This window comes from Pipistrellus hanaki (genome assembly GCF_964339955.1).
Source record: "Pipistrellus hanaki genome assembly, chromosome: 2".
Classification (NCBI taxonomy): Eukaryota; Metazoa; Chordata; class Mammalia; order Chiroptera; family Vespertilionidae; genus Pipistrellus; species Pipistrellus hanaki.
The window spans coordinates 192,615,507-192,635,381 of record NC_140504.1 but is presented as its reverse complement, the minus strand read 5'-3'; the positions used below and the strand labels follow the sequence as shown (position 1 = coordinate 192,635,381).

General features: G+C 55.6%; 1 protein-coding gene across 1 annotated transcript in view; it reads left to right on the top strand.

Annotated features, from left to right (window-relative positions):
• Window positions 1-19,875, top strand: part of FHAD1 (forkhead associated phosphopeptide binding domain 1) — an 85,601-nt gene that overhangs the window by 48,465 nt on the left and 17,261 nt on the right. The window contains exons 16-25 of the mRNA XM_084875292.1: window positions 3,006-3,113; window positions 3,336-3,443; window positions 4,679-4,783; window positions 7,957-8,064; window positions 9,153-9,326; window positions 10,194-10,419; window positions 11,922-12,006; window positions 13,194-13,300; window positions 14,205-14,364; window positions 15,669-15,801. Of these exons, the coding sequence (XP_084731418.1) occupies window positions 3,006-3,113; window positions 3,336-3,443; window positions 4,679-4,783; window positions 7,957-8,064; window positions 9,153-9,326; window positions 10,194-10,419; window positions 11,922-12,006; window positions 13,194-13,300; window positions 14,205-14,364; window positions 15,669-15,801 (1,314 nt within the window). The remainder of the gene's footprint in view (window positions 1-3,005; window positions 3,114-3,335; window positions 3,444-4,678; window positions 4,784-7,956; window positions 8,065-9,152; window positions 9,327-10,193; window positions 10,420-11,921; window positions 12,007-13,193; window positions 13,301-14,204; window positions 14,365-15,668; window positions 15,802-19,875) is intronic.

Here is a 19,875-nt window from a genome sequence, read left to right as displayed (position 1 = left end):
TTGGTACATTTTGATTCCAGCCTTTTGCTCTTCACTTACCCAGGGGTCCTCAAACTTTTTAAAGTGGGGGCCAGATCACGGTCCCTCAGAGAGCTGGAGGGCCGGACTATATGAACTACTAATTCCTACTGTAACACCTCGGCTGCGCTCACTGCCCAAAAAACCTGGCGGGCCGGATCAGACTCCTCTGCGGGCCGCATGTGGCCCGCGGGCCGTAGTTTGAAGACCCCTGCCTTACACTTACTGGGGAAGACAAATGGCCAAAATAGCTGCTCAAGTTTCTAGAAACCACGCCAAGTGTGAGAGGACATTTTACAGGGGACTTCTTTAGCTCCGAGGTGCCTGAGGGTCAGCCAGGAGTCTTGTTAAAGTGAGGTCCTGACTCCGCAGGTCCAGGGTGCGGCCGGGCACCTGCATTTCTAACGAGCTCCCGGCTGGCTGCTGCAGCCGGCACAGGTCTGCAGACCACACGCCCAGCAGCAGCCTCAGAGGGAGGTTTTCCCCGTGGCTGCCTGATGAGAATCGCCTGGACACTGGTTAAAGCTACAGGTCCTGGGGCCCCACCCCGGACCCACTGAACTAGAATCCCTGGAGAAGGCCAGGAGACGGCACTCCAGGAGCCCAGCCTCGGCTCTTTTTGATTTTTAGGGACCACCTCGATTTTAACCACCTCCTGGCCGTCATCTCGACCAGTGGCTCTGGACTTCGGCTGCCCTTTTGTCATTCAGATATGCTCTACCTCTCTCCCCACCCAGGTTCTGGTCTAACTGGGGTGAGGGTGTGGCTCCTGTGCCAGCATTTGTCAGCACTCCAGGTGGTCCCACCACAGCCCGCCCCTCCTCCCAGCCCCTCCAGACAGCAGCACAGATCCCCTGGGCCCAGCCCTTCCCCGGCACTTCCTTTCTTCCCCCAGGACTGCCCTGCCACTGCCTCCGTCTTTCACGCACCAGAGCTCCGTGACCTCCAGCTTAGTCTGTTCTGTCACACGCCGCCCCCCCGCCCCCGACTCCTCCAAGAAGCAGAGACCTCTGCCTGTGTCATTCCATCCTCCAGTGCGTGCCGTCTCCTCCTCCTCTCTCCTCCTCTCTTTCTCTGTCCGTCTGCCTTTGGTGAAATAAACGAATGAAGAAGGAGAACCATCTGCCCAACATCTTACCTGATCCCCATAGAGGCAATATTAGCAATAGACTTAAACCAAGGTGCACCATTTTTTTTTATTTAATGTTTTATATATTTTTTAATTGATTTTTTTTACAGAGAGGAAGGGAGAGGGATAGAGAGTTAGAAACATCGATGAGAGAGAATCATCGATCAGCTGCCTCCTGCACACCTCCTACCGGGGATGTGCCCACAACCAAGGTACATGCCCTTGACAGGAATCGAACCTGGGACCTTTCAGTCCGCAGGCCGACGCTCTGTCCACTGAGCCAGAGTTTCGGCAGGTGGACCATTTTGAAGGACAATTAGATATGCAAAAAGCCAGTGTCCGGCAATAGAGAGGAAGCTTAAACCTGAAAAATTCAAGTCTCCACCACCTTCCACTACTTCCTCTCTCCTCCTGATTAATCTACCCTTTCCAAATGGCTGCTTTTACTTTCTCTCTGGGGTTGGCTCTTCCCCTGTGGGTGCACGGCTGATCCCCACCATGTTCCACGCCGCTGCCAGCACCAGCCTGGGCCTCTGACGCCCACTTATAGCATCGACCCTGACAGAGGCAGGGGTTCGAGGGCCGGCTTCAGCCCCTTTTAAACAAAACCAAGGTCAGGGCCCACCACCCCCTGCAGAGGGGAAGCAGCAGGGTGGCCACCCAGACAGTCAGACACTGATCCAGGCCTTGCTGTACCATCCAGGGTCATCGCTCCCAGACACTTGGTGTTGACAGCTGGACCCCACTCGCTCATCAAAAAGTGCTGTCTCAGCCCTCGCCAGTTTGTCTCAGTGGATAGAGTGTCGGCTTGCGGACTGAATGGTCCCGGGTTCAATTCCAGTCAAGGGCATGTACCTTGGTTTGGGGCACATCCCCAGTAGGGGGTGTGCAAGAGGCAGCTGATCGATGTTTCTCTCTCATCGATGTTTCTAATTCTCTGTCCCTCTCCCTTCCTCTCTGTAAGAAATCAATAAAATATATTTTTTTAAAAAGTGCTGTCTCAGACTCAGCACCAGGCGCCCCAATTTTAAATGCACCTTTTTCATGCCGCATGATACAGGACGGTGTGTCAGAATTTACTCATGGGCCCTGGCTTGTCTGAGGGCTCTGTTTCAATGATAAGAAATTTCCTTCACTGAAGTTCCAATCTTTTGTGTTATCATCTGTTCACAACCCTCACCTGATTTCTGCACGCATTAATGGCTTAGATCCGGGCTGGTGAGCTTTCTCCACAAAAAGCCAGACGGCATAGACTTCGAGTTTTGCAGGTCATGCGGTCTCTGCCGTGGCTGCTTAGCTCTATCATTGTACTGTGAAGCAGTCATAGGCAATCCACAATGAGCAAGGAGGTGTTCCAATAAAACTTTATTTACAAAAAGCAGGCAGAGGGCCAGATCTGGCCCATAGACCATCGTTTGCTAACCGTGGTTTAGAACACAGGCTCCAGAGTCAAATGGGCCAGCGTTTGAACCCCTGCTCGTGGTTAACTAGGCAGATTCCTTCTCTCGCTTTCCTAGTTCCTCTTCTGCAAAGCAGAGATGACAGAGAAATGACAGCCCTTTTCACGAATGGCTATCGTGTGCCCAGCGTTTAATGTTTATCATCTCATCTGCTCCTCACAGCCACCCAATGCAGGAAGCACCATGGCTGTCCCCACTGTACAGACAGGGAAACTGAGGCTTCTGTAGCTTCCCACTTGCCCAAGGTCACACACCGGAGGGATGGACCTGGGGCTGGGATCTGAGCTGCCGGTCAGAGCCCCAGGTCCTCCCGCTTGCTGACCGCTGCAGGGCCTGGCACAGAGCCAGGTTCCTGCCATAGTAACCAGGGCTGTTAAACAACGCCCATTGACTTCCAGGTTTTGGAGGAGATAATTACCGAAGAGAAAAACAGAGCGAAAGAAGCCCTAGAGGAAGAACGGAAGAAAGTCCAGGAGCTGGAGGATCGCTTAAGCCACCAGAGGAAGGTATACAGCTCGGGGAGACTGAGTCTGTCTGGGTTCCAATCCAGGCCTGGCCCGGGCCCTGACTGACCGGGGCCTGCCCACCCCCGTCCCAGGCTCTCCGCGGCCACCGCCCCCCGTGCAGTGCGGTGAGCTGTGGAGCACTAACAGACACAGTGCCTGGCACCGGGTCCAGGTCCCTGCCATGGTAACCGGGTCTGTTAAGCAGCACCCGTTGGCTTCCAGGCTTTGGAGGAGAGCTTTATGCAGGAGAAAGGCAGAGTGAAGGAAAAACTGGACGAAGAACAGAGGAGAGTCTACGAGCTGGAGAACCGCTTAACCCGCCAGAAGGAGGTAGGCAGCTCAGGGGCGGTCAGCTGCAGCCCTGACCCGGCCCGAGGGCCGTGGAGTGCGCTCAGAGCCACAGATGTGGTGGGCGGGGTGGGGAGCAGCTCCCCCAGAGTAAGTTGTCCTCAGGGGGGCTCAGCTACTTTGGGGAGAGGCCTGGGGGCTCTAGGAGAGAACCATAGAGTCGTAGCCTTGACAACCAGTTGGAGAGTTATAAACAGCATAAAACACAGCCCCCTCCCATTGTCCTAACCAGACTCATTAGTCAACAGAGCCCAATATCAACATTTCAATAATTGAAATTTCTTTTGAGAGCCAAATTTTTTAAACTTAAACTTTCTTCTAACACCACTTCTTCAACATAGACTCGCCCAGGCCGTGGTATTTTGTGGAAGAGCCACACTCAAGGCGCCAAAGAGCCGCATGTGGCTCAGGAGCTGCAGTTTGCCGACCATGACCCTAACCAGTTTGGCTCAGTGGATAGAGCTTCGGCCTGCGGACTGAAGGGTCCCAGGTTCGATTCCGGTCAAGGGCATGTACCTTGGTTGTGGGCACATCCCCAGTAGGGGGTGTGCAAGAGGCAGCTGATCGATGTTTCTAACTCTCCTCTCCCTTCCTCTCTGTAAAAAAAATCAATAAATATATATATTTTTTTTAAATAAAATAAAATGAAAGAGTCCCAGGTAAGGCGTGGGAGAGAGGTTGGGCCTGGGACATGGCGTCTTCTATGGAGGGTGGGACCAGAGCGCAGGGCTGGGGCAGTCACGGAGCTCTGGACTTCGGGGCTGGGCGGATCCTTCAGCAGCTTCCTGCCGTCACCCAGCCTCCCTCTCCCGCCTCCAGGGAGCCTTCCCACCCAGGGCAGCCCACCAGGATGGGCAAGTTCCACTGTTAACGGATTCTCTGCTCATTGGGAGCCTGCCCAGCACCGAGATCACTCAGGCCTGGCCCCCTGCCCTCCCGCTGCCTCCGAGGCCTGCGGCAGGCGGCTCTCTCCTCACACAGGGCTCCGGTCCCCGCCCACCGCCAACAAACTGCGTGGCCCAGGGGCTCGCACCGACTTCCTGTCCTCAGTTTCCCACCCAGGAAAAGGGGTGTAACTTCTCTGAGAGGGCTGCTGCAAAAGGGGGAGGTGCTGGCCGCGGGCCTGGCCGGTGAGACCACCCCGGCCCTGAGCTGGCCTCATTCTCAGCGTCATCGGAGTGGGTGACCTCGGCACATCACTGGTCTCCGGTTTGCAGGTTCTGGAGAGCAGCGCGGCCCAGGAGAGGAAAGTAAAGGAGGCCTTCGAGACCGAGAAGAGGCGCGTGCAGGACCTGGAGAACCAGCTCACCCAGCAGAAGGAGGTACGGGGAGCGGGCCTCAGTGGAAGGCCCCGTGTCTCTGTGCCCGCTTGTGTGTGCTGGGCACATGGGCAGATGCAGGCAGTGCCAACGTGGCCAGCATCACCTCATCCAGCTTCACAGCGGCACGGCCTGGGGCAGATCATTTAACCGTCTGTGCCTCAGTTTCCTCATCGGTAAAACGGGAGTGGTGACAGACATGCCTCTGGGAGTTAATAGGTATCAAGTACTCGGAACCACACGGCACACACAGGTGACTGACTGCCAAGGGAAGAGAGAGGATCCACAGGGGATGACCCCGGGGTGGAGTCATGGTCAGGCCCTCAGCCAGCTCCCCTCCTCATCACCGAAAGGCACTTATGATGCGATCCAGCAGGAATGCCGGAGGAATTACCCACCCACCCACCCCACCCCCCGGCTGCGTGTGCCCCGCCCCCAGGAAGGAGACACACAGACTCGCAGTCAGATGGGCAAGAGAGGAACATAACGAGCTCACGTGGTGGTCACAGCAATGCCCGGGGCTCAGGGCCTTCTGGAGTGGATGGGGAGGAGAGGGAGTGAGGGGGGAGGAAGGGGATGTCTGAGCTCCAGGCCCAGCAGAGCTGGGGGCACCCACACCCAGCCTCCCCCAGGAGTCCCCACGAAAGACAGGGCACAAGAGCCCACCCTAAGGTGAGGGGCAACCAACCGCCTGAACATACACAGGGTGGCTCCCGGGAGGAGGCCCTGCAGCAGAGAAGGTGCCTCTGGGGAGATGGCCTGGAGGAGAGAGGGAGCACCGGGGGGAAGAGAATGTCACTGGACCAAGCGGCCACGTGCAAAGGACAGGGGCCTGAGTTAGCCCGGGGGCAGGGGCAGGGACATAAGGAATGGAATTGAGGCTGGAGCAAAATGGAAGCCAAATTAGGGCAGGGGGAGGAAGCGGGAGACAGAGTGTGTGCCAGGAGAGCATGGTGGGCTGCAAGTGTCCATTCTGGGTCAAATCCCAGCCCTGCCCTACGTGCTGGGTGACCCTGGGCAGACCCTTGCCATCTCTGTGACCTTCGATGTGCGTGTCATCGCAGAACCACCTAGAGGTTTGCTGTGAGGAGTCAGTGGATTCATTGTGAAGCGCCCGCCAGGTGAGGGCAGAGTCTAGGGGGGTAGGGAGGATGGTGTGCCCAGCAGAGGGGAGAAGAGAGGGGGTGGAAGGTGGGGAGTGGGGGGGAAAGGGGCCGACAAGCGAAGACCTTGGCAGCAGGACTGTGCCAGGCAGCGCGGGGAAGTGAGATCAGAGTCCTGGTGGGTGAGGGAGCACCCCCCGAGCAGGCCTTTTCAGGGGTCGGGCCCAGACTCTGGCCCCTGACTCCCTGATGCAGAGGGGCCCAGGTGGGTCTGGGAGCTCGGGCTCCTGCTGGGCGGGTGGCAAGCCCTGTGCCCGCTTACGTGTGGACGTAGGCGCATGTCTCTGCCGCCAGGGAGGGTGGGGTTTGAGTGAGCACGGGTGAGCAGGGTCCAGAGGCCAGTGTCAGAGTGGGGAGGGCAGGCACTGGCATCCGAGCTTGAGCCACCGCCTCCTGGCGTGTGACATGGGCACGTGACTTGTCCTCTTCCCGTCTCATTTGCAGCCTCCGTGTCCTCACCTGTAAAATGGGGGTAACTGGGTAGATGCTGCTGGGGGTGTGCAGATTAGATGCACTAATACTTTAGCACCACATTGCAATCACTTAAAGATGCCAGTCATCATTGCTGAAGCTGGTTTGGCTCAGTGGATAGAGCGTCAGCCTGCGGACTGAAAGGTCCCAGGTTCGATTCCAATCAGAGACATGTACCTTGGTTGCGGTGAGGGATGTGCAGGAGGCAGCTAATCGATGATTCTCTCTCATCGATGTTTCTAACTATCCCTCTCTCTCCTTCTCTGTGAAAAATCAAAAAAAAAAAAATAATATATATATATATATATATATATATATATATATATATATATATATATATATATATTTATATATATTTATATATATATAAAGATGCCAGTCATCACAGTATTATTTGCACCTGGAATGGCCAGGCAGCATCCCTAATAAAAGAAGGGGAGGGGCCCTCCGGACACGGACTCTTACAACAGGAAGGACGTAGACTGACAGGGTGGGGGCTGGACCTTCGGAGGCAGCCTTGACCGTAGGAAAATGCCATGCCCTGCAGGGCGGCGAGTTGGGGCCCTAGTGGGCACGGAAGGCCCGAGCGTGGAGCAGGGCAGTTGGATGGGGGCCACTGAAGCTGCTGGAACAGCGGGGAAGCTGGTCTTTCTCCAGGGACACACATCCCAGAGTCTCACCCCCCGCCCCACCACCACCACCACCACCACCAGCATAGCATCCCCTATAACAATTTCCAGTAGCTTTTTTTTTTCTTTTTGCTAAATGATGCATGTTCACTAGAGAAAATTTAGAAGATAGAGACTAGTGAAAAGAAGAATATGTAAATTGCCATAATCCCAACTCCCCCCAAATTACCATCTTTACATGTTGGCACAGACCTCTCCAGCGTTTTGTCTGTACCTGTATGTATATATTTTACATATTTTTCTTGCGTGCTTTATATGTTTGTGGGGGCAAGAGTTCCACCAGCCAGAACTGGAGTTTTCCAGCTTTGCTCTGCCCGTGTAACCTCCGGGGCTTGTGTGACTAAGGCTGGGCCCTGACCTCCTCCCCATCACCAGACCTTGCCGGGTACATGTTCGCAGTGCCAGACTGTCCTGGACATCCGTTTTTGGACCCTAGCTTTTGTAGGCCACGTACAGACCACCAGGTGCCAGGCCTGCAGGGGCAGGGGATGTGTGCCGGGCTCTGTCACTCGTGCCCCGCCTCCCAAGAAGCCGTGTACTTCCAAAGAAGGCCACACTGGGGCCGGCACATGTCCGTTTACTCAGGGGCTCAGAGCCAAACGCCTAGAGCCGAACACTCACCAGCATGTCACTTCCCGAACGCCAGCCCCAGGTTCCTGAATGACGAGAGCTCTCCCTGTGACGCGCATGACTGACCAAGACGCGACTGCCAGGTTCTCACCTCTCTCCCGTGGGCAGCCTGACCCTGCAGCTCTCGCTCCCAACCCCTGACTCACCGGTTTCAACAATTACGAATCCATCTCCCTCCCTCCCTCGTGCACACGCCCTCAGACCACTCGTCCTTGACTTCCAGATATCAGAGAACAGCATCGCCCAGGAGAGACAGAAGGCGAGGGAGGCCATCGAGAAGGAAAAGAAAAGGGTGCAAGACCTGGAGAACCGCCTGACCAAGCAGAAAGAGGTACGGCCCGGCGAGGAGAGAGCGGAGGAGCAGGCGTGGTTCGGAGCAGGCCGGGGAGGCAGGCGGGAGGTCCCACTCTGCCGCTCTCTGGCTGTGGGACACTAGGCAAGTTGCTCACCGTCTCTGTGCGTTGGTTTCCACACTCAGTGAAACACAGACGATCCCCAAAGATCAGCCTCCTTGGGCTGTGAGGCTCCGTTGTTAGCGTGCACACAAAGCACACAGAACACCCTGGCACGCCGCGAATGGAGTTAATAATAATTATCAGCATTACTGAGAGCTCACAGCCCGGAAGCAGAGGGGCGGGATCCAAACCAGGACCATCGTCATGACGCCAGAGCCCTTCACCGTCAGCCGCCTCTCTGCTGGCCGTGGGCGCTGTGCGGCTCTGCCGCCGGGGGTCAGAGAGGGGTCAGGGTATGGACGCCTGACCTTCTCATCACCATGATGTCGTTTCTCTGCCAGAACTTCTGATTGTCATCATCGCCTTCATGCCAACTCCCATGTATGAGTGTCACGGGGAGTCGCAGACGCAGTAGCGGTAGAAGTTGGCACATGGTTCTGCCCTGGGCACCTCCACACTGTGGGGTGTAATTCACAATTCCTGGGTCCCAGTGGTACAAGGGGCACACACACTCACACATCAAGCACACTCACACACACACTTGCGCTCGCGCGCACACATACACAATGGCCAACATCTCAATGGTCAGAGCAAGCAATAAACACACAGCCTGACAATAGGGGTTTAACTTTAAATAACACTTAAGTTACTTAGATACAGGTAAATACAAATTCAGAAGGTTTTCAAGACCAGATGGAACTAAAGTCTATTCACGTCAGTCCTGGATGATTTTCTCCTGAGAAAGGTTCTCAAACGTCAGCCTGGGTATAGTCAGCTGAATATAAGAGGGAGCTCTATACTGATTGGGACCTCCCGGAGAAGGCATGGACTTGGACTTCAGAGGGACCGAGGGAACAGTGCCAGGACAGAGGTCACCCCCTCTGAGCGCCGGGGGCGGGGGGAGGGGAGGCGGTGACTATTCCTTCCCGGGTTTCTGGTGATTGGGGGTCTGGTGCTTGTCTAGGAAATGGACCTGAAGGCGCAGAAGGAAGACGTTCTGAATAACAAACTAAAGGACGCGCTGGCGCTGGTGGAGGAGAGCGAGAGGACAAAGGCGGCCGAGAGTCTGAAGGCGGAGAGCCTGGCCGTGAAGCTGAACGAGGCGCTGGCGGAGCTGGAAACCGCCAAGACAAAGATGGTGAGAGGCAGACTTCTCCGCTCGGCGCAAATCACAGCGCTGTGAGCACGCGGCTCAGAAATAGGGCGGGGCAAGGGGGGGCTGGTGCTCGGCCTCCACGCCACTGCCGAGGCTCTGGTCAGACAGGCCTTCCCCGGGGGACCCTCCTGTGACTGTAGGACCAAAACTCTCCTCAGACTTCACCAAATGTATGTGAGTTTCTCAGGCAGAGCATTGACCCATGCTCTGCCTGAGGAAATCGAGCCTGGAGGCCCAACAAGTGGCAGGGACTGAGCCTACAGTCAGGCCATGTGCCCTGACCAGAAACCGAACCGTGACCTCCTGGTTCAGAGGTCAACACTCAACCACTGCGCCACATGGGCCGGGCCATCCACTCTTTTCTTATAAAACCATTCATTGATTGATTCACATGCTCAGTGAGTCTTTACTGAGCATGTGGGCCCTGTGCTGTGGCAGGGATCTGGGCACTGAGGGTGCTGGGCGTGTTGGTAAACTTAAAAAGATCAGTACCTGCTGTCATGGGGCTTACATGCTGGTGGGAGTGAGAAGCAAAGACACGGGGTCATTCGGACGGTGCTAAGTGCCTCAGAGGCAACGAAACAGGACAATGGAACAGAAAGTGCCTCGGGTTGCTGCTCTGGATGGGCAATCAGGGAGGGCCTCCCTGAGGAGGTGGCATTGGCGGCCTGAAACTCAGGAAGGAAGCAGTCACGCAGGGAGCCAGGGAGGCAGCGCAGCACGCAGGGGGACCACACGCGTGCAAAGGCCCCGAGGCGGGACCACGCTCGGTGGCTGTGGAGGCCAAGGGGACGTGTTACCGTCGTTACTGTCAGAGCAGCCGCGGCACTAACATCCCCGTCCCCCCAGATCATGATGGAGGGGCGGATCCAGCTGCAGCAGCAGACCATCAAGGCGCTCCACGAGGAGCAGGAGTCGCAGAAGCAGGACTTCGAAGAAGAAGTCGCCGAGTACAAGGAGCAGATCAAGCAGCACTCCCTGACCATCGTGAGCCTCGAAAAGAAGCTCCAAACAGTGACGGAGCATCACAAGAAAATAGAGGAGGAGATCGCAGCCTTGAAGGACAACGACCTGGGTAGGTCCCGGGAGACCCGAGGACCTTCGTGCCGGGCAGGTTCCGGTCGTCCTGGGGTCCCCAGGGGCCGATGGGTAAGGAACGGGCTTCTGCTCGTGGAGAAGCTCGCTCACTCCCTGGCGCCCCCTTTTGTTCTCGTGACACAACACGGTCGGGGGCCCTCGAGGCCCAGGGGCGACCGAGGTGACAGCGAGGAGTCAGGCAGCCTCTGTGCCCGGCCCGGCAGCGGGGAGCGCAGGCTGCCGGCTGTCAGGGCCGTCGGAGCGGCGTGGCAGGCACCATCTTCTCTACGTGAACTCCCCCGGCAGGTGCCTTTTGAAGGCTCCCTCTGCCGTTGTCGTTCGTGACTTTGTCTGATGCACTTTCGTAGCGGTCAGGGTCTGTTTTCTAAAAGCCAAACCCCAGAGGCTGAGACGGCACTCGGTGTGCTGAGCGTGTGTTTGCCCTAAGTGACCCAGACACCAGCTGCCTGGAGAGGCCCGCTAGCTACTCTAAACGTCAGGGGCATTCGCTTCATTTCTCGGAGGAGAGTTCTGGAAGCCAAGGCCCCAGGCCAGGGTCAGCCTCAGCACTACTGACATTTGGGGCCCGATAATTCTGTGGGGTGGGGGCCGTCCTGGGCACTGTAGGGTGTTGAGCAGCATCCCTGGCCTCGACCCGCTAGATGCCAGTGTCACCGCCCACCCCAGTGTGACAACCACAAATGTCTGCAGACATCGATTGACAACTAAAAACTCACCCTGGTTGAGAATTATGGTCCTGGTCTCAAGCCTGCCAATGAGCTGTCGGGGCTCACCTCATGCATTCATTCACTCAACATGCTTCATGGAGCATCTGTTATGTTTCAAGTTCATTCTGGGCACCGAGGGTTCAGTGATGGGCAAGCAGGCAGGGTCGCTGCAGTTAACCCAAATCCTGCCCTGACAGGTGACCCACGGTGAGCCGGGCACCATGGCCATGTCCAGGTCAGAGGAAGGATGCTGAAGCTGGGACCTGAAGGGTGACAGCTTGGTCACCCCACACTTAGACCACAAGGCACTGAACGTTGAATGAATGAATGAATGAATGAATGAGCGAGCATGTGACTGAGTGGTGAGGGTGGAAGCTGAAGGCAGTGGGCTGGGGAGTAAGTAGAAGATGTAGTAAGGACACGACTCTTGTCTGAGTGCAGAGGAGGAAGTAGGGCGGGCGGTGTGACCCAGTGGTTAGGGCTCCACCCCTCACCCGCTTGCTGAGTGGGCACAGGCTCCATCACTCCTGTGTCCACTTCCTCGTCTGTCACGGAGCTAATGACCTGTGCCTCAGAGAGCAGCGGGGAGGACTTCATGAGCTCAGGGAGGGTGGAGCGTCCTCAGCCTGTGACACGGAACTCGTGGTGGGTCCCGTTAGCGGGGAGAGTGTGTAAGTGGGGGAGATGCAGGCGCGTGGACGGGTTACCCTGCTTCGGGGAAAGAAGGCCCGGGTTGCGGGACTGTAACGATGTCCGCATGTCCCTGATTCAGCCCAGGAGAAGGGAGCACAGCAAGACCGCCCGCCGGGGACCCCGGCGGAGAGCCGCACCAAGGACGCAGTGTGTGACCACATGATGTGAGTACCCTCAGGCCGAGTCCGCGCCACAGCCCGCCCCGGCGTGCACGCCAGCAACGGCAATCCCACCGAACCCCCACTTCCGGCCTCGTTACCGGAATCTGATAAAAGGTGTGGAGTCCGGGGTCTTCTTGTTATTTGAGTTTCTTAATTCTTTTTTTTTTTTTTAATATATTTTTTATTGATTTTTTTATAGAGAGGAAGAGTGAGGGATAGAGAGTTAGAAACATCAATGAGAGAGAATAATCGATCAGCTGCCTCTTGCACACCCCCTACTGGGGATGTGCCCACAACCAAGGTACAAGCCCTTGACCGGAATCGAACCCGGGGCCTTCCAGTCCACAGACCGACGCTCTATCCACTGAGCCAAACCGGTTTCGGCGAGTTTCTTGATTCTTTTCGCAAGTCAGGGTGATGTCATGGAAAAGCCTGGGTGGATCTGTGTTCAAATCACAACCCGACCCTCCCCAGCCGTGTGATGCCGGACCTCAGCTTTCTCACCTGTGACACGAGGGGGCTCAGGCCGGGCGCAGCGAGGTCCAGGGACATGCTGGCTAACACTGTGGGGGGCAGTGATCGCTGCAAGCCGAGAGCGGAGGTTGCCAGCAGTGGAGACCACGTGGTAGACAGGTCCTAGAGGGGGTTCAAAGGTCAGAGGTTGGACTAAATGACTTTGAAGATCCCTCCCAACCCCAAAGCCATAATTCAGCCTCAGACAGAACCCAACCAGGGCCCTTTGTTCTATCTCGATGTATTTCTCTCTCTTTTTTTTTTTTTTTTTTTAATATATTTTTACTGATTTCAGAGAGAGGAAGGAAGAGGGAGAGACAGAAACATCAATGATGAGAGAGAATCACTGATCAGCCGCCTCCTGCACATTCCCCCACTGGGGATGGAGCCCACAGCCCAAGCATGTGCCCTTGACTGGAATCGAACCCTGAACTCCTGGTTCATAGGTCGATGCTCACCCACTGAGCCACACCAGCTGGACGCGATGTGTTTATCTTCAGTGATGTACATTAACATGAATTTTGTTTTGAGAATTTTTAAAGCCGCTGCTTACCCCGTTGCTGGCACCAGTGTCCCATGGACCATCACTGATGGAGCGTCACTAGGCATCTGTGCGTGGCCCCTGAGACACCAGGGAGACGGGGCTGACCGGTCTGCCTGTTTTCTGTGAGTTGCAGAGAGGACTTGTTGACTGCTCAGAAGGAAATCCTGTCTCAGCAGGAGGTCATCATGAACTTAAGGAAAAACCTCACGGAAGCCCACAGCCGGATGTCAGATCTGAGAGGTTCGTATGCTTGCTGGGTCCCTTGACTTCCCGGCCCACTCTGAGGAAGGAAAGAAACGGGGCCGACGAGTGGGAAAGCACGGCTTTGAGGCCCTGCTCAGTGTGCTTTCCCGGGCGGCCACAGCACTTGTGGTGGGATCAGCAAAAGCCGTGTCCGACTGTGGCCCTGACTCCCTACCAAGGGGCCACGGGTCACTCCCCAGAGGGCGCTGGGCCTCTGCAATGAGGCGCAGCTCCCCTTTTCGAGGAGAATTTCCTGTCACCGCTGAGAATTTGCCCCCAGGCTCCCTCCTGGGGCATAGCAACCTGCACAGGCCCTAACATTCACCAGCTTTGGGACCCAGGGCCAGGTCATTCCTTCCAGGGTCCCCCTCCTCAGATGTGAAATCACCTGCAATTCACCTGCTTCCCGGGCTGATGTGCCCATCGGGGCCACCTAGAGCGGGGTGAAGTACTCAGAGCTTTGGGGTGCCCAGCTGAGGGTGAGGGAGCGGCTGCGTGCTCACCTGCACCTGTCATTGGCTGGAGGCTGTTGCACCTGAGCAAACACATGAGGAGCAGATTCCAGAGGCCTGAGAACACCCTTAGACACAGAGCGGCAGAAGCGGGCAGCGGGAAGTGGGCCGAGTGCCCCAAAGGGCCATAGGGACATGGGCGGGTCAGACAGCACCTGCGGGTTATACAGCCTAAGGCAGGGGCACACGGTCCTCAGAGAGCCAGCGCTCACGTGAGTTGTTTGCTCAGACGCCAGCAGACCTCCTGGCTGTTGCTGAACCCCCGGAGAATTCCTGGAGGGCGGGCCCTCCTCGCGGCTCTCAAACCCGGGCAGAGAGAGGACCCTGCTGTGGCCCTCGTGGGGACCCCCGGCGGGACACCCCCTCACCAGCTTTCATGTCGCTCCCAGGGGAGCTTACTAAGAAGCAGAAGGTGGAACTGGAGAGGAACGTGGCCCTGGTCCAGGAGCAGAACAAAGAGCTGGGGACGCTCAAGGAGAAGATGGCCCAGGTGACTGGCCTGGTGGAGAAGAAGGACCGGGAGCTGGAGGCCCTCAAGGAGGCACTCAGGTGTGTGAGGAGGCCCGCACGGCGTGCCGAGCCCGGGCACACTAAGCGCCCCGGGGTACACCTGAGCTCCCCGGGAACCTTGCACAGAGAGGGGGTCAGTAAGTGCTGAGAGAGGAGTGGGATGGATGGATGGATGGACGAAGAATGAATGAATGACCTGTATCATTGCTTCACAGCCTTATCAGGTAGAACAGGCCTTTGCTAAGTCCTGTGCTTCTCAGAGATTCCTGCCCAATATTCCAGAGGACAGGTCTCAGCTTAAATGCCACTTCCTCCAGGAAGTCCTCTGTCACTCACCCTCCCCAAATATGGACCAGGGCTCCTGCTCTGCCTGGGCCCCTCAGCCCCGCACTTTACCTAACCCAGTGGTTGGCAAGCCTATTAGTCAACAGAGCAGCAAACTGCGGCTTAAGAGCTGCATGTGGTTCGCGAGCCGCTATTTGCCGACCACTGACCTAACCCAACTTCTCAGTCAGACTGTGTTTAATTGCCCATTCAATGGCCTGCCTTCCCCCTGAGGACAGACCTTGCCTGGCATTGCCTCCCAGAATTCCCTGAAGGAAATCAATAAACATTGATTTAAATTTTAAATTGTTAAATGTATAGACTGGGGGTGTCAGAGGTCAGCTCCAAGTAAATATTCAATATCCCCGTCCCATGGATTTACCTAAAAAGTGCATGTGGCTTTGCATTTTCATCCATAGCTTGTCCAAATTTTGACATAATGTTTTCCCCAAGAAACTGTGAGTAAAACCGATGTCTTGTGTAGACATGTAGCTTCTCGTGCCTCGGGGCCCATGGCCAAAGCAGAGTCACACAGGGGTTCAAAGAGCAGGCTCCAGCCCCGTGCTGTCTGGGTTCAGAGCCTGGCATGTCCACTGACAAGCTCCATGGCCGCGGGCAAATGGCTGTGTGTCTCTGTTCCTGCCCTTCGGGTAGGGCCAGGAGAGTCCCCAGCTCATGGGGCTGCTATGAGACCCGGAAGGGCTTACCCGTAAGAAAGCAGGAAATGGCACGCAAACACAAACATTCCCATCCGTGGCACACACGGCAGGTGCCCCGCAGACCCAGGGCGGAAGCCAGGGCAGCTGGGTGCCCACCGCCCTGGCCACTCTCCTGCAAGACCCCTGAGACTAAACTCTCCAGCGACCTGTGGGCAGGAGACGAAGGCTGGGGGACTTCAGTTACCTGTAAAAATGGAGCTCCTTTTCTTGTCCTGTGGGGGCTGGGTGGGGAGAGGCGAGGGGGGAACTCGTGGCTCCCGGAACCCTGAGCAGCCCCGTGACGCGTCGCCTCTGCCCCAGGGCCTGCCAGGAGAAGCGCAGGCCCCCGCCGCCCAAGGAGAAGCCCCCGAGGCCCAGGAGCACGGCCCAGACGGGCGGCATCCCCGTGCAGATGGAGCCCGTCCCCACCGACACTTGCGTGAGCAGCCAGGAGGTGAGTGCCCGCCCCGGCCCGGCCCCCAGGAGGACAGGCTGAGGGACGGGGAGCCCCGTGGCGGCGCTCTTGGCTCTGGAAAACATTCTCATCCTGAGTTCCCAAAACAGTGCATCCTTCTGTGCCAGGTGCCAGTTAACCAGCAGGAGTCCTGCCCCTCCAATGCCGTCCCCAGAGGTGCCAGCTGTCAGCAGGTTGGCACATCCTTATACAGCATGACTGGGCAGTGGGTGGAGACCCGGCTCGGGTCTGGTCTGCTGGGGTCCTCTCCTCAGAAACCGTGACCTCAGGAGGTCACTGAGCCAATCCCCTCTTCCGGAAAGTGGGAGAATTAACACTCACAAATCACCCTCGTGGGGTTGTTGAGAAATACCTTTTATTTATAAACTCAACACACACACATGCCTATACAGATAGGGGTTGGCAAAATAGACTCACAGTTGTTCGTGTGGAAAGTAATACAATGATCTATAGTAATAAAAGCGTAATATGCTAATTAGACCAGACAGCCGAACGACCTCCTGGACATCCTTCCTGACAACCGGACGAAGCCGGGGCTGCGAGGGCCAAGGCAGGCTGCCATGGCTGTGAAGGCCGAGGCCAGCCGCTGCAGCTTCAGGGGCCAAGCCCCTTGTATAAATTTCGTGCATTGGGCCTTTAGTTAATAAATCATGATACAAGAATCAACTGTCTCATGTACTCACAGCTGTAAATGTACTTTGCGTCCCACCCTGTACATACATTTATTTTTTTAGCTTTTTAAAAATATATATATTTTATTGATTTTTTTTTTTTACAGAGAGGAAGGGAGAGGGATAGAGAGTTAGAAACATCGATGAGAGAGAAACATCGACCAGCTGCCTCCTGCACACCCCCTACTGGGGATGTGCCCGAAACCAAGGTATATATGCCCTTGACCGGAATCGAACCTGGGACCCTTCAGTCCGCAGGCCAACACTCTATCCACTGAGCCAAACTGGTTTCACTTAGCTTCTTTTTTAATTTTTTTAATTTTCTTTATTGATTAAGTTATTACCTATGTGTCCTTACCTCCTCTTTCACCCCCTCCCTGGTACATGTATTTATTTAAGAGATTTATTTTTATTTTTTGGGAAATAATGGTATCAAGCCATATATATTCCACAAATTGGTTCTCCCCACACGTAATTATTTAAACGGGCATCTCTTCAGGTAAGATCTACCTCATGCTTTTAAATGTCTGCAAAGAATCCTCTGCGTCCCTTTTGTCCAAGCAGCCCCCTGTGGATGGAGATTTGAGTGGCTTCTGTGTTCCCACATTATTGCAGTTAATACCGTGTCCTGCCTAGCCAGTCTGGCTCAGTGGATAGTGTCGGCCTGCGGACCAAAGGGTCCCGGGTTCGATTCCAGTCAATGGCAGGTACCTTGGTTGCAGGCTCCTCCCCGGCCCCAATCCTGGTCGGGGCATATGCAGGAGGCAACCAATCCGTGTGTTTCTCTCACATGGATGTTTCTCTCTGTCTTTCCCTCTGTCTGCCACTCTCTCTGAAAACCAGTGGGAAAATATTCTCAGGTGAGGATTAACAACAACAACAAAAACACTGTATCTAAACTGCTGGGTCCGGAGGACGTCTGAAATTGCGCTCGGTAGGGCGACACTGCCTTCCCAAAGAGCCGCACCATCTGCTCTGCGGCTGTCCCCCGACCCTTCTCTCGGGCCCCCACCCAGAGGCCTCTCTGGGCCTGAAGTCCCAGCCTCGCAGCAGCAGGGAGTGCGTGTGAGAACAGCCTTAATCACGCCGCCCGCCCTCGGAGGTGGCACTCAGGTTCCGCCCCGGGGCTGGGGCCCTGATGCTCCCGTTGCCCATGGAGACCTGATGTGGGTCCGGTGCTCCCTGCAGGCCCCGGCTTCCTGGAGGCCCCGGATGTGAGTCCCCGGATTTGCTCTATGAAACTAGAGAGCAGGGCGCCTCGGTCACGGGCTTTGGATTCTCACTTGGAAACGGGGCCAAATGTGTCAGCCTGCCTTCCTGCTCCCTCACAGATGCCTCTCTCCTGCCAAGCAGCAGCGAGCCGGGCCGCACACAGCTCTCACGGAAGGGCTCGGCGGCCCAGCAGCTGGCCTTGGCACTGACCGCTGCCCGGGCCCTTGGACAGCGTCTCCTCGCCGCTCAGGGTGGCCTTGAGCTGGGGCTGCAGCGGGTCCGTGGGCTGAGCTCCGACGGGCAGAGAGCAGGTCTCCCTCCTGCTGGAACCCCAGGCTCTTAGTGCAAGGCCTGGCCCATGTCCATTCACTCTCTCAACAACTATTGAGCGCCTGCTGTGTGCCAGGCCCTGTGCTGGGGGCAGAGGAGGACCCACGGGGCTTCTGCCCACTGGGGATCCATGTGTGTTGGGATGGATTGTTATTAGTTTCCCTTACGGGACAGGATTGGCAGAACAAGATGAAAGGAAAAAAGTATTTGTTCCTTCTCAGAACGGTTTCCGCCCTCCGGCCGCTTCCTGCTTTCTAAGCCAGAGCGGGTCAGAGGGCTGCGGAGTTGTATGAGAAAGAATCTGCGGCTCCTCGAAATAAACACGTTCCCAGGGGGCGGGGAGCTGGGGTCACGCCTGGCCCCGGGCGCTCTTCCTGCGGAGTAGAGGCTGCCGGAGCCTCGCTGCCCTGCTGCCTTGTTCCCAACGGCTGAACGCTGGACGTGGGGAGATTGTAAAAACCCGGAGCGCCTCCCAGACGGACCCTGGCCACGTGACTTGCTTGTCTGATGGGATATGAGCAAACACAAGGCAGATGCATGTTGATGCTTCGGGGCTGCTCTTGGGTGCCTGCTACCACCACACGAAAGAGCCTGGTGCAGCCCGGCCAGTGTGGCTCAGTGGTTGAACTAGGAGGTCACCTGTGAACCAGGAGGTCATGGTTCGATTCCCCAGTCAGGGCACATGCCCCAGTTGCAGGCTCCATCCCCATTGGGAGGCGTGCAGGAGGCAGCCGATCAATAATTCTCTCTCATCGTAGATGTTTCTATCTCTTTCTCCTCTCTTCCTCTCTGAAATCAATAAAAACATATCTAAAATAATAAGTAAAAGAACCAAAATTGTTCGTTCCTTCCCTTTCTTGCCATTTTGCCTGGGACTTTCCTTAGCAGCTCTGCCTACACCTGAAAGCCATTGCTAACATCCCATCCCACTTCCACTCTAACACCTACCACTGTCCCCCTGTACAGTGGTGCCTCGCATAACGAACGCCTCGCACAGCGAACTTTGGACAGGTTTTTCATGAAACCATCGGCCAAAAAGCAGAAAATGGATGAAGATGTGCAAGATTCGGTAGACTCTACTTAGTCTGTCTTAAAATTAAAAAAATGTGTGTTTTTTTAAAAAAAAAAATTATGTTTTTAGCCGAAACCGGTTTGGCTCAATGGATAGAGCGTCGGCTTGGGGACTGAAGGATCCCAGGTTCGATTCCGGGCAAGGGCATGTACCTTGGTTGCGGGCATATCCCCAGTAGGGGGTGTGCAAGAGGCAGCTGATCAATGACTCTCTCATTGATGTTTCTAGCTCTCTATCTCTCTCCCTTCCTCTCTGTACAAAGTCAATAAAATATATTTAAAAAAAAAAAAAATTATGTTTTTAGATGTATCTAAATAAAAATATGTCATCTTAGCATATTTTTTATGTCATCTTAGCATATTTTATGCTACAGAACGAATTATTTTTTTTAACATGTATTGTTATGGGAAAACGCGTTTCACATAATGAACTTTTCGCATAACAAGCTTGCTCCTGGAACGAATTAAGTTCGTTGTGTGAGGCACCACTTGTATCTTCCATCTTACCTTATTGTCCGTCTCCCACGCTGGGATACAGAATCCAGGACAGCAGGGGTTCTGCCAGTTTTACTCACTGCTGAGTCCCCGGTGCCTAGAATAAGTCTCGGCACGCAGAGGTGAATTGCTTAACAACACGTAACATGACTGGTCTTCAGGGGGATCCCTGAACCCCCAGAGGTTGTAGGCACCTCATTGTGTGTACGTGGATTTTTCTGGAGAAAGGCACCCTGTGCTTTGCCGAATCTCAAAGGGTGCACGGACCCCACAC